This window comes from Peromyscus californicus, unplaced genomic scaffold (assembly GCF_007827085.1).
Source record: "Peromyscus californicus insignis strain IS unplaced genomic scaffold, ASM782708v3 Scaffold_9__1_contigs__length_137607984, whole genome shotgun sequence".
In the NCBI taxonomy this organism is placed as follows: Eukaryota; Metazoa; Chordata; class Mammalia; order Rodentia; family Cricetidae; genus Peromyscus; species Peromyscus californicus.
Genome location: NW_026294617.1, coordinates 67574109 through 67586563, shown reverse-complemented (window position 1 = coordinate 67586563; position 12455 = coordinate 67574109). Strand labels below are relative to the sequence as shown.

General features: G+C 52.1%; 1 protein-coding gene across 2 annotated transcripts; it reads left to right on the top strand.

Annotated features, from left to right (window-relative positions):
• The first annotated feature begins 4782 nt into the window (after positions 1-4782).
• Positions 4783-11949, top strand: Hapln2 (hyaluronan and proteoglycan link protein 2). Of its 2 annotated transcripts, none has more exons than XM_052732318.1 (7): positions 4783-5193; positions 5535-5723; positions 7791-7931; positions 8152-8505; positions 8634-8750; positions 8885-9067; positions 9444-11949. In XM_052732318.1, exons 3-7 carry the CDS (start codon positions 7844-7846, stop codon positions 9725-9727), a joined length of 1026 nt encoding a protein of 341 aa, XP_052588278.1. In that variant the 5' UTR covers positions 4783-5193; positions 5535-5723; positions 7791-7843; the 3' UTR covers positions 9728-11949. The 2 variants fall into 2 exon arrangements, with proteins under 2 accessions (XP_052588278.1, XP_052588277.1); XM_052732317.1 differs by having other exon boundaries at positions 5384-5723.
• Positions 11950-12455: the final 506 nt, after the last annotated feature.

Here is a 12455-nt window from a genome sequence, read left to right as displayed (position 1 = left end):
GAACAGGTCTCTGGGATGAGAGCAGGGTTCCAGGTTCACCGGAGTTCTGTGTTAAAATTGGGCAAGTTTCTTCCTCTGCAGGACTTCTCAGGGTGTTCCGCCCACTCATGCTCATTAGGAATCCTCTAGAAGAAGCACGGCAGCTCAGCATGGCTGTTCCTTAGGAGCACCCATCCCACTTTGCTATCTGGATGGAATAAGTTGCATGTGACCTTCCAAAAGTCTAACCAGATCTGGCTGTATAGGCAAAGCCATGAACTGTCTCTCATGACGGGGATGGATTCTCTTGCCCAGTGGAGAATCTCAGAGTCTTCACTCACATCTCTGTCTCAAACAACAGAGAAACAAAATTACTCTGTCCTCAGTGTCTCCTAAACTGACATATGGGGATGCTGTGAACAAAGGAACCTTGTACATAAGCCTACCACCTGACTGGTATGCTTGTTCAGTAAGGTGAATGCATTATACAACTGGCTGGACCATGCACCAGCGTTCCCTAGAAGGATAAGGTAACTAATTAGCTGTTAGACTCCAGCATAAGAAACAAACACCCAGAAACTCTGTCAGACCAGCATGCTAGTTCAGTTGGGAGATAGCTTTGAGGCACAGGAAAACAAGGTGGTCTGAAGCGTAAATCTAATTAATCTTATCAATAAAAACCAGGGGTCAGATATCGGAGGAATAGCCTGAAAGATCAAGAAATAGAGGAGCAGCCACTAGTAACCACTTGCCTCTCTGGATCCTCCAACCAAAAGGACCGAGGTCCTGTCTCCACTTCCCAAGTGCTGGGATTAAAGGTACGAGCCACCACCGCCCAGCTTCTGTGGTTAACTAGTGGCTAGCTCTGCCCTCTGATCTCCAGGCAAGCTTTATTTGTCAGAACACAAACAAAGTATCACACACCAGTGTCTAACAGAACAAGGGGTCAAGATCTTAAATTATCTACAGGGGCAGTTGGGCAAAAATTTGCTTTAATGGCCCACTTAAACACAGCATTGACTGTTGCAATCAGATGGTGGGTGACATGATTGTTCAGAAGCAAAATTCAGTCATTAAATCTTCAACAGCCCCGGAGAAGAGCTCCTGGACTTCTCGGGCCTTTGCTAGGTTGGGGTGAGGGCACGGTGTCAGAACGGAGCCCCTGTCAGGGGGCTCTTTCCTCCCACAGCCTCCTTCCAGTTCCAGGTTCTGTGCAGGTATTGGGAGACTCCTGCTCAAGGGATCCGAGTGGAGAGCAGGTTGCTGGACCCCAGCCAGGACTCCTAGGCTGGCAGGGCAGCAGAGGAGGCACAGTCTTCTGTCGGGGCAGTAGCTTCTGCGTAGACTGCAAACGGAGTCTGCAAAGGGAGCCTGAGGTCTGGCTGTGCCGTCTTTTGCCTTCTCTCTCTTTCTTCCCTCCTTCTTTCCACCTGAGGAGCTGTCACTGTTGCAGACTACTGGTCTAAATCTCTCCATCGTGGTGTCCGTGTGTCTCCCTCCCCCACCCCCCACCCCCACCTTCTTTTTTTCCTATTTGAACCCTCGATTTAACTCGTCTAGGGCTTTTAAGAGTGGAAGTGTGATGTCCTCAGGGCTCATTCTCAGGTCCACCCCTTAGTGTGGTGAGATCCGGTGCCTTGACGGGACCCTGGATGCAACTGAGTGACAGTCACTGAAGTGGAGGGGAGCCCTGCCAATCACACCCACCCCTCTCTCAAACCCCTATAGGAGCATCCTGCCAGCCTCTCCAGCAATTCGTGTGATCACCTGGTGGTAAACTGGGACCAAGCTTGACTTGACCACGGCCACCAAGTTGGGAGCTGCGGACAGGGACTGGAGTCCTGAGACCAAGCCTCTCCTGGGAAGTCGCTAGACCTGGGAAGAGATGCTAACTCAAACCGGAACACTCGCCTGCTGCCTCTTCACAGGATCCAGAGAACGGAGCTGAAAGTAGCCTTGAACACACAACCCAGCGGCTCATTGGGTGTTCTTTCCTGAGGCCTCCTTCTGCAGCTACAGTAGTTCTGAGGGGCCAAGCTCAGCCCTTCCATGCTGGAGAAACTCGGTGCACAGCTAGAGAGGAGCCAGCCTGCTCCCGGGAAGAGGAGCAGCAGCTCCCATGCTCTAGACTCAATCCTCCTCTCCTGTTTGCCTTGGGAGGAAGCCAGTCAGATGCACAGGATCGGGCTGCCCTGAACCCTGAGACAGCAGGCTAGTTGTCGCCTCACTGGGGGAGACAGGGGTGGGGGGGTGAGGGGGGTAGGTCCCAGGAGGAGTGAAGGGTTTAGCAGCAGGATTGGGGGTGGAGGGTGGGGTGGCTTAGAAAAGGACCTGGCCCTGAGGAGTGTAACCCACTGGGCCTCTTGTCAGGTGTTCCCAAGTGACATTCTGGGGGCTCAACAGGCTTAGGGAGACCAAGAGAGAAGCAGAAGGGTTAGCAGAAAAATTGGAGGGCTGGAGAGATGGCTCAATGGTCCAGAGCACTGGCTGCTCTTCCAGAGGACCTGGGTTTGATTCCCAAAACCCACATGGAGGCTCACAACTGTCTGCAACTCCAGTTCCAGGGGGTCTGATGCCCTCTTCTGACCTGTGCAGCCAGCAGACATGCATGTGGTGCACACATACAAGCAAGTGAAACACCCACACATGGTTAAGAGGGGTGGGGTGGGGGGTGGCTGGGGGTGGTGGCGCATGCCTTTAAACCCAGCGCACAGGAAGCAGAGGCTGGTGGAACTCTGTGAGTTCAAGGCCAGCCTGATCTACATATCAAGTTCCAGGCCAGGCAAGGTTACATAATGAGACCCTGTCTCAAACACCACACAACAAAAGGCAGAAAGTTTAGTCATAACTCAGCTTTGGTGGGCAGCGTCGGCTTTCTCGTCTGTTCAATGTCTGGGCCCCTGTTCTAAAAGGACGCTAAGATCTTGAAACTACCAGGTGTAGTTTGATCAGCAGAGAAAAAGATGGCTAAGAAGCAATCCGAAGGGGCTAGAAAGATGGTTCAGCTGGGAGCCTGAGCTGCTCATGCAGAGAACCTGAGTTCAGTTCCCACATCCGGGAGCTCACAACTGCTTGTAACTCTAGCCCCAGAGGACCTGATGCGTCTGGCCTCCTCAGGAGCTCACCTTCACTTATCTATACACAGACACATGCATGGCTAAATAGTAAAAAAATCTTTTATTTTTATTCTGAGACAGGGTTCTGGAACTTACTATGTAGACCAGATTGGCTTCAAGCTCCAGGAGAACTGCCTGCTTCTGCCTTGAGTGCTGGGATTACAGACATGCACTAACACTCCTAGCTAAAAATAATAAAATCTAAAAATAATAAAAGCTAAAAAAATAAAAAGAAAAAAAGACAAAGGAGAAGCAAATTGAAGCTTCAAAGGCTTCCAAATAACTATCTTGGGGCAGGTCCTCTGCACTGATAGAAGCCAAAATCTTAGTCTTAATCTGAATTGTTGATGGGGCACCTGTCTATATGGCATACATGGGTGAAAACCACACCAGGTGTACACCTCAGCTTTGTGCATCTGAATGTGAACTGTAACTCTGTCTACGGGAGTAGACTTCAGCAGGAGGAAAGGCCAGGGAGACTGTAGAGGAAGTAAATTCCCACCCAAGAGATTAAAGATCTTCCTCTTCAGAAATTTCTTGTTATTATCTTATTATTTCATATGTGTGTTTGTCTGCATGTGTGTCCGTGCATCATATGCGTGCCTGGTGCCTACAGTGGCCAGAAGAGGGTGTCAGATCCCCTGGGACTGGAGTTACAGTTGTGAGCTGCCATGTAGGTGCTGGGAATAGAACCCAGGTCCTCTGGAAGAACAGTCAGTGATCTTAACCTCTTTAGCCCTCTCTCTGGCCCTATTTTTATTTGTTTTTGAGAAAGATTTCACTCTGTAGCCCAAGCTGGTCTCAAACTCATGGCAATTCTCCTGCCTCAGCATTTCAAGTGCTGGCATTAGAGATGTGAACCAGCACACTGGGCCTCTTCAGAATTTCACATTTTTATTGCATTATTGTGTGTGAGGGGCTGCAGGTTGAATCTGGGTGTGGGGGTCAGAGGACAACCTTTGGGAGGTCAGTTTTCCCTTTCTGCTGTGGGTTCTGCTCATTGAATTCAGGTTGCCAGGTTTGTGTGGCTAGTGCTTTTCCCTGCTGAGCGTCTCACCAGCCCTCCTGAAGGAAGGAGAAACGGCATATCAGATGACCTCTGTTTTAGGGAGCTTCCCGAGGAGCTGAAGAGCTGGCTCAGTGGTTAAGAGCACTTGTTGCCCTTGCAAAGGTTTCATTCTCGCCGGGCGGTGGTGGTGGTGGTGGCGGCGGCGGCAGCGGCGGTGCACACCTTTAATCCCAGCACTCGGGAGGCAGAGGCAGGCGGATCTCTGTGAGTTCGAGGCCAGCTGGTCTACAGAGCGAGTTCCAGGACGGGCTCCAAAGCTACACAGAGAAACCCTGTCTCAACCCCCGCCCCCCAAAAAAAGGTTTCATTCTCAGCACCCGATTGTGGCTCCCACAGTCCATAACTTCATCCCCGTGTATCTGGTGCCCTCTTCTGGCCTTTCCGAGCACTGCAGGCTCTGCAGGTGCACAGACATGCACCATCATACCTCCAAAAGCAACACTCATACATCTAAAATAATACAATGAAATAAAAACACTGGAGAGCTTCCATAGTTCCTCCTTGCTAGGAGCTGCATGTCCCTTCCCAGGGACAGAAATTTTTCATGTGATTTCTACCTCTCCAACAGTAATCCTAGCTGTTCCCCCCGCAACCCCGTGCCCACCCTGGATGAGGTGGTTCCCCAGCATCCCATAAACTCTATAATTCCCGAGTTTGGAGTACTGAGGGTGCCCATTTCAGCCTTCCCCTATACTCTTCCCCTTGGATGTCAGTTTCTGCTCGGAGCCGATCGCCCACCCAGGCCTTTTTCCGGTGCGTTGTGCCAGCCTGTCCTGCATCCCACATCCCCAGCTGTTGACATTTCCACGCGATTACCCAAGGGATGAATAAAAGGGCCCTGTTGTTCAACAATGGGGGAAAGACAGAGACAATGGGAAATTGTGTTTCCAGTGGGTGGGGACAGAAAAGAAAAGGACAGACAGACAGAAAGGGTCAGGGTCCTGAAGCAGCCGGACATCCTGGAAGTCTGATTCCCACCCTGAGAGCCTCTTCCAAAAGGCCATATGTAGCCTGGCACGGAGGGCACAGGTGAGGGCTTTGGTGGGGGGAGGGGCAATTTTGTTTTTTGGATGAGGTCCATACGGAAATACAGGGCTGGATCCACACTTAGGGTGCGTTCCCATCCCGCCTGGCCCAACACCCTCATACTAGCAGTTGGTCTGTCCCACCCCTGGTCTAAGAACAGAAGTAGCGGGGCCTGTTCTCTGCTCTCTTCTAGGTGATCCGGGTCGCTTGCTTTACTCTGTCCTCTGTCATCTCAACCCTGTGTCTTGCCCTGGTCCCAGGACATCAAGTGCCACCGATCCAATCATGGCTGGCTTAGTGTGAGCTAGAGAACAGGTCTCAACACCTGGCTTCTTTGAGCGCAGGAAACAAGCCTTCCTGGAAAAGTGTCAAAGGAGCCAGAGCATTGATCAGGCGCCCAATCCCTGAGGCCTTAGGGTGCTTTGAACCCCCAGGATCCCCAACAGCACCTCCACTGGAACTTCTTCCTTCAGCAGGACAGGAAGCTACTAAGCACTGCTCCCTTTGTCTCTGAGGAGAGGTCATCTTTTCAGGTAGGCCCTGGGCTGGAGGCTACTGTGTTGGTTTCTTTCTGCAAGGGGTATGGAAAAAGTATGTGTGTACTTCTCTTAACAACAGAACTCTAGATCAGTGGCTAAGAGCTCAAACCGGTCAGGTCTGGAATCAAACCCCAGCAAATTGTTTCACAGCTCTGTGACAGTACCTGTGGCATTTATCACTGCCTCCCTGGATCTCCAAAGGCATGAACACACAAGTATACAGTGAAGTGCCTTGATCAGATTGCACTTTAAATATGCCAATGGTAGCTATCCTGGATCATTCTTGGTCCATTATTTTAAAAACCTTTTTTTTGCATTTTATTTATTTTTTAAGATTTATTTATTATGTATACAGTGTTCTGTCTGCATGTATGCCTGCAGGCCAGAAGAGGGCACCAGAGCTCATTATAGATGGTTGTGAGCCACCATGTGGTTGCTGGGAATTGAACTCAGGACCTCTGGAAGAGCAGTCAGTGCTCCCAAGCTCTGAGCCATCTTAGTGTAACTAACCTGTTTCTCCAGCTACAAACTGGTCTTCAGAGCTCAGTGCTTAAGACACTCTTTGAGGCCTTTCTTTACCCTAACCTAGTGTGCCCATCCCTCCTTCCCGTAACTGTTTAATGTTAGTTCATAACAATGCACATCCAGCTTGGCCCTACTCTGTACTATACAGCACTTGTTCCTCGTCAGACACCGGTTTTTTTTTTTTTGTTTTTGTTTTTGTTTTTTGAGACAGGGTTTCTCAGTGTAGTTTTGGTGCCTGTCCTGGATCTTGCTCTATAACCCAGGCTGGCCTTGAACTCACAGAGATCTGCCTGGCTCTGCCTCCCAAGTGCTGGGATTAAAGGCGTGCGCCACCACTGCCCGGCCCAGACACCGTTTTAAGTGGTTTACACATCCTTGACTAATTCACCTAATTCTTGCAACTGCTAAGTGTAGTGTGTTAGTTATGCTTAATGTCGCCACGACCAAAATATGCAACAGAAGCAGCTTTAGGAAAGACTGATTTTGGCTCACAATTTTTTTTTTTATTCTGTCTGGTGCTCCTGCCCACAGGGTGCTGTTGCCCACATTCAGGGTAGGCCTCCTCCTTGGTTAATCCTCTCTGGCTATATCCTCACACTCATGCCCAGAGGTTTGCTCCAGAGTCTACTAGGTAATTCTAAAGCCACTCAGGTTGACAATAGGGACTAGCCAGGTAGGATGCTTTGATTGGCACCTTCCTAATCAAGACACTTGGTTAAGGTTATGCAATTAGCGCATGGAAGAGCCCAATTTGAAAAGAGAATAAAAACCAGTCAAGGGTCATGGTCCACCATTTGTTAAAAAAAAAAGTTCCAAGTGATAAGAATAGAAACTACAAAAACAAACAAGAAAGGAAGAAAGGAAGGAAGGAAGGAAGGAAGGAAGGAAGGAAGGAAGAAAGAAAGAAAGAAAGGAAGGAAGAAAGAAAGAAAGGAGGAGAATCCACAGCCCAGACAGACAGACAGCTGCATAGCTTTACAATATTATGCACTGTAACTCCTAGAAAATCCTAGTGACACAGCCCGCCAGTGCATGTACAGTGCTTTCAAATCCAGTTAGTTTAGCCAGTGATGAGGGTATAAGGAGAGAGTTCCTTGTCCAGTCCAGTAGACTTCATATCCACAGTGAGACAGACTGGAGAATGACGGAAGGTTCTCCAGACCTAAGGCCCAATTCTGATGTCTCAAGTTCATTGTGTCTGGACTCCAGTGCAGAGTCAGGCTGGGGAGACCTTGACAGTGCAGGGGAGGCTGGAGCCTGGAGCCTTGGAAACTGTGACGAAGGTTCGACTTTATCAGCAGCATGAGAGCGAGCCACGCTTTCAAGCAGGAGAAATCCTATTTACTCTGGCTTTGGGACAGAACGTGATGCTGTCAATACATACAATGAGGGGACCCGGGAGGAGTGCTGAGGTGGGACTTGCTGGCTGAGATAACCTGTCACCAGTCTCTTGCCTCCCGGCTGGACAAATGCCTCCATATTACCCAGCAGGAAGCTGATCCTCATTCCTCTCCCGCCCCCCATTTTTTCCTTCAGTACTAAGGAGTGTCCACCATTTGTGCCCACCAACGGCGCTTGCTGACACCATCATGCCGCGTCGGACCCCTCTCTCAGCATTCTGCTACTTCCTTCTCCCCTGGGCGTTCACCATCCTTCACCAAGCCCTGGGGGACTCGGGTAAGACCCTAGCCCAGCCCCCAACCTGGACACTGGGGGAGGGGGTCAAGGGATGGAGGGCTAGGAAGAGCAGCTACTGAAAGTACCTGGGGAGTGAGAATCAGTGCGGAGAGGTGAGGGTGGTGCCAGTGAGCCAGAGGAAAGCTTCTGGGGACCAGGTCTGAGCGGGCACTTGGGGCAGGGAGGATAAGAGGCCTGCCACTGTGGCCCCTCTGCTCAGCCCCCCATCCGGGTCCCCACTACCTCCTGCCCCCCATCCACGAGGTCATTCACTCTCGTCGTGGGGCCACGGCCACACTGCCCTGCGTCCTGGGCACCTCGCCTCCCAGCTACAAGGTACGCTGGAGCAAAGTGGAGCCCGGGGAGCTCCGGGAAACGCTAATCCTCATCACCAACGGACTGCACGCCCGGGGCTATGGGCCCCTGGGAGGGCGCGCCAGCATGCGGAGGGGGCATCGGCTGGACGCCTCCCTGGTCATCAAGAACGTGCGCCTGGAGGACGAGGGCCGGTACCGCTGCGAGCTCATCAATGGCATCGAGGACGAGAGCGTGGCGCTGACCCTGCGCCTGGAGGGTGAGCTATGTTGTTCCCGCACCGCTGGTCACTAGTTGTGCCCGGTCACCTCGCCTCTGCGGGGCCTCCCCTGCCGGCGCTCCCCTCGGCACCCAGCTGCCCTGCCCAAGCTCTCCACGCCCCGCCAGGTGTGGTGTTTCCGTACCAACCCAGCCGCGGCCGCTACCAGTTCAATTACTTCGAGGCGAAGCAGGCGTGCGAGGAGCAGGACGGACGCCTAGCCACGTACGGCCAACTGTATCAGGGTGAGCGCCGGATCCCCGACTGGTGATCCCGGGGTGCACACCGGTCCCCGCAAGCTTACGGTGGCGGAGGAGTGGGGAGCTCGAGTCTGGCTAGCGCCGGTGACCCCCGTCCTCTCCGCCCCCTCCTCCGCCAGCGTGGACCGAGGGGCTGGACTGGTGCAACGCCGGCTGGCTGCTCGAGGGCTCGGTGCGCTACCCTGTGCTCAACGCGCGCGCCCCGTGTGGCGGTCAAGGGCGGCCAGGCATCCGCAGCTACGGGCCCCGCGACCGCAGCCGCGACCGCTACGACGCCTTCTGCTTCACCTCGGCGCTGGCAGGTGAGCCAACCGCGGGCAGGCGGTGCCCGGCCTGGGGACCCCGCCTGGAGGAAGGGCGGGGTCGGGCCTGGGCCAGGAGGAAGGACTTGACCCGGCCGAGTGACCTGGGAGATGGCAGGAGCCGGACACGTAGACCCGGCGGGGGCGGGTCTGCGCCCAGGGTCGTGGGCGGGGCCTGGCGGGCGGGGGCGGGTCTGGGGCGGGGCCTAGTGCTACAAGAGGAGGGGAGAGGCAGGATGTGGGCGGGGTCTGATGTCAGGGACTGCATTCCTCTGGACTCCCGCAAGCGCAGTCAGGCCATTTCTGGAGCTTCGCGGTCGCGTCCCCCTCCCAGACCGGCTGCTTGGGGCGATCGGTCACCCGCTCACCTTCCCAGGTCAGGTGTTCTTCGTGCCCGGGCGGCTGACGCTGTCTGAAGCCCATGCGGCTTGCCGGAGGCGCGGAGCTGTAGTAGCCAAGGTCGGGCACCTCTACGCCGCCTGGAAGTTCTCGGGGCTGGATCGGTGCGACGGAGGCTGGCTGGCGGACGGCAGCGTTCGCTTCCCCATCACCACGCCGCGGCCGCGCTGTGGGGGTCTCCCTGACCCCGGGGTGCGCAGCTTCGGCTTTCCCCGGCCCCAGCAGGCGGCCTACGGGACCTACTGCTACGCCGAGAAGTAGGAGCGCACTGACCTACCACGCGCGACAGAGTGGCGGGTCCCCTCTCGACAGACGGGGACTGAGCCCCACACCTGCCTTCCCAGCCCAGCTCAGCGCTCCGGGCTCCCGGGCAGAGGGGCGTCCCGGGCATTAACTGACCAATAAAATAACATGGCACCTTCTCGGTTCGATAAGCTGTAGGGCTTGGAGGCTTGGAAGTACGTGTGTGAAAGGATCTGGCCCTGGACCCAAAGCACGCCTACAGTCTAGAGGAAAGGCTCTATTGCTTCTGGCGTCAAAAGCCAGGACAGAGGGGAGGAAAGCTCACAGGCCTGGCCATCCTCGTGGGAGAACTCAGGCTGCTATTATGTCTAGTCAGTCACCCAAGGAATTCTCATGCAAATTTGCAAACTTACAGAACTGTTAGGCCCTACAGAACAAATATTCAATAGGTCTAAACACATTTTTAAATGTACTTAGAAGCGTTTCCAAGGTCTGCTTTAATTAATTAATTAGTTTTGAGACAAGGTCTCTCAATTTAGCCCTGGCTGTCCTGGAAGTCACTATCTAGACTAGGCTAGCCTTGAATTCACACCGATCAGTCTACCTCTGCCTCTTGAGTGCTGGGATCACACCCAGCTAAAGTCTACAATTAAAGATAGTAAAGTCTGGGTGGATAGCTCAGCAGTTAAGACAACTTGCTGCTCTTTCAGAGGACCAGAACCCACAACCATCTGTAACTCCAGTTCCAGGGAATCCAACACCCTCTTCTGACCTCCTCAGGTACCAGAGAGGCACATGCTGCACATATATACTCTAATAAATCCATTCAAGAAAGATACAGACAACCATGCAGATTAAGACAATTAAAGTAAATGCGCCCTTTATTTCTGGCCTGTGATCAAGAGTGGGTTCGTGCCTCAGTTCATGTTTCTTGGTGTGGGAGCTCAGGGGTCCAGCATTTTTAAAGATACAAACCACATTAATGGTAGATGAGAGTTAGGATAACTTTACAACATCTGGTTTTGGCAGACCATAGTAGTTATTTCATGCATAACATGGCAACCATTTTTGACTTATACCTTCTTCATTTATTGTAGACATTAATTATTTTGGTTAATGCATCTGGACCATGGTCAGAGGCATGGAAATCCCAAGTGTGTAGCCAGGTTAGATGTGACGGTTGGAGGTGGTGGGATAGGGGACTAAGCGTCCAAGCAGACACAAAATGGAGCCAGGTCAAGATGGCCTCACCTGGGTCACTTCACTCACTCATTTATTTAAGTTACATTTAAGTCGTTGGTTTTTATGAAGGAGTGGGTGATGGGTAACAACTAGTGAACTAGGTAGAGCCTGATCATTAAACCTAGGAGAACAAGGGCAAGCAGACCCGTGGGGCCATGACTAAGGTGGTTGGTCATGGATTTCAATGAAACCAGCTATGGAACCAGGGATTACTGGTCTTTATTATTTGTTTGTTTGTTTGTTTTTAAAGATTTATTTATTATGTATACAGCATGTATGTCTGCAGGCCAGAAGAGGGCACCAGATCTCATTATGGATGGTTGTGAGCCAACATGTGGTTGCTGGGAATTGAACTCAGGACCTCTGGAAGAGCAGTCAGTGCTCTTAATCTCTGAGCCACCTCTCCAGCCCTATTTATTATTTGTAAGGATCAATTGTTGTTTGGGTATATAGTCAGGCATGAGTTATTAAAGAAATCAGATAAAAAAATCTAAACCTATTATTTTTAGATACAGCAGAGGTAATAAAATTTTGTCAGAGTCTGGTCCTGGGGAGGTGTCAGTGCCCTATAGGAAGCACTCTGGCTAAAATTATGACGAGTTCAGAGGGAGAAAGGGGCATCATAATCCCTGAAGGAATAAACCTTAAACAACCTCTTCTGGGCCCTGACCAAGGAGCTTTCAGCTGCCCTAAGATTTGCTGAAATCCCTTCCCTGTGTTGACACTCCAGCCCCTCCCCCTCCACTGCCATTGGCTAACTCAGTCACCCACTATCACCCACATCCTGACAGCCAGGGCAAGACAGTTTCTAAAGGTAAAACAGCCTGGTCTGGACAAACAGTTCCAGGAAATAGAGACAGCAGAATGGCAGGTATCCCCCTGCAGCTGCATTTAACTTCTGCATTCCCCGGGCCCCCTACATAAGCTCCAAGTGTTCCCTTTCCCTCAGGAGAATGTCTGCCTATTGCTGTTTGAAATAAACGGTCTTCTGCCGGTCAGCCTGCTCTCTTTCCACCTCTGTCTCTTTATCCTGCTTCAGAAATCTAACAACACCTGTCTCCAAATGTCCACTTTTGAATTTCGTAAGCTTTACCATGGGAAGGCCCCCGACTTCCTGCTTTCCACAGGAGCAGGCTGGAGAGCTAGCTGGTCCCAGTTGTCCTCTCTGGAAAGTGACTCTGAGAGGCTGGTCTGGGTGAACTTTCCCAGTCCAGGATTTTCCCTCCTCCGGCTGTGCTGTTTTCTTTACCCAGTCATGACGGGTCCAGATGACACCTATAACTCAATGCTTAGATGAGTGTCCACAGTTGACCTGCTGTGCTGACTGGCCCTGTGGCAGAGCCTCTGTCTTAGTATTACATTATTTGAAACTCTCTGGGGACTTCTAACAGAATCAAGGAGTTTCCTGTCAGCTAAGAGGACAATTGAAAGCCAGGGTAGGAGGCATGGCCAATCCAACTAGCATGCAGGTCCCATCCCAGTCAGGTAGGAGGTTTAGGTACAA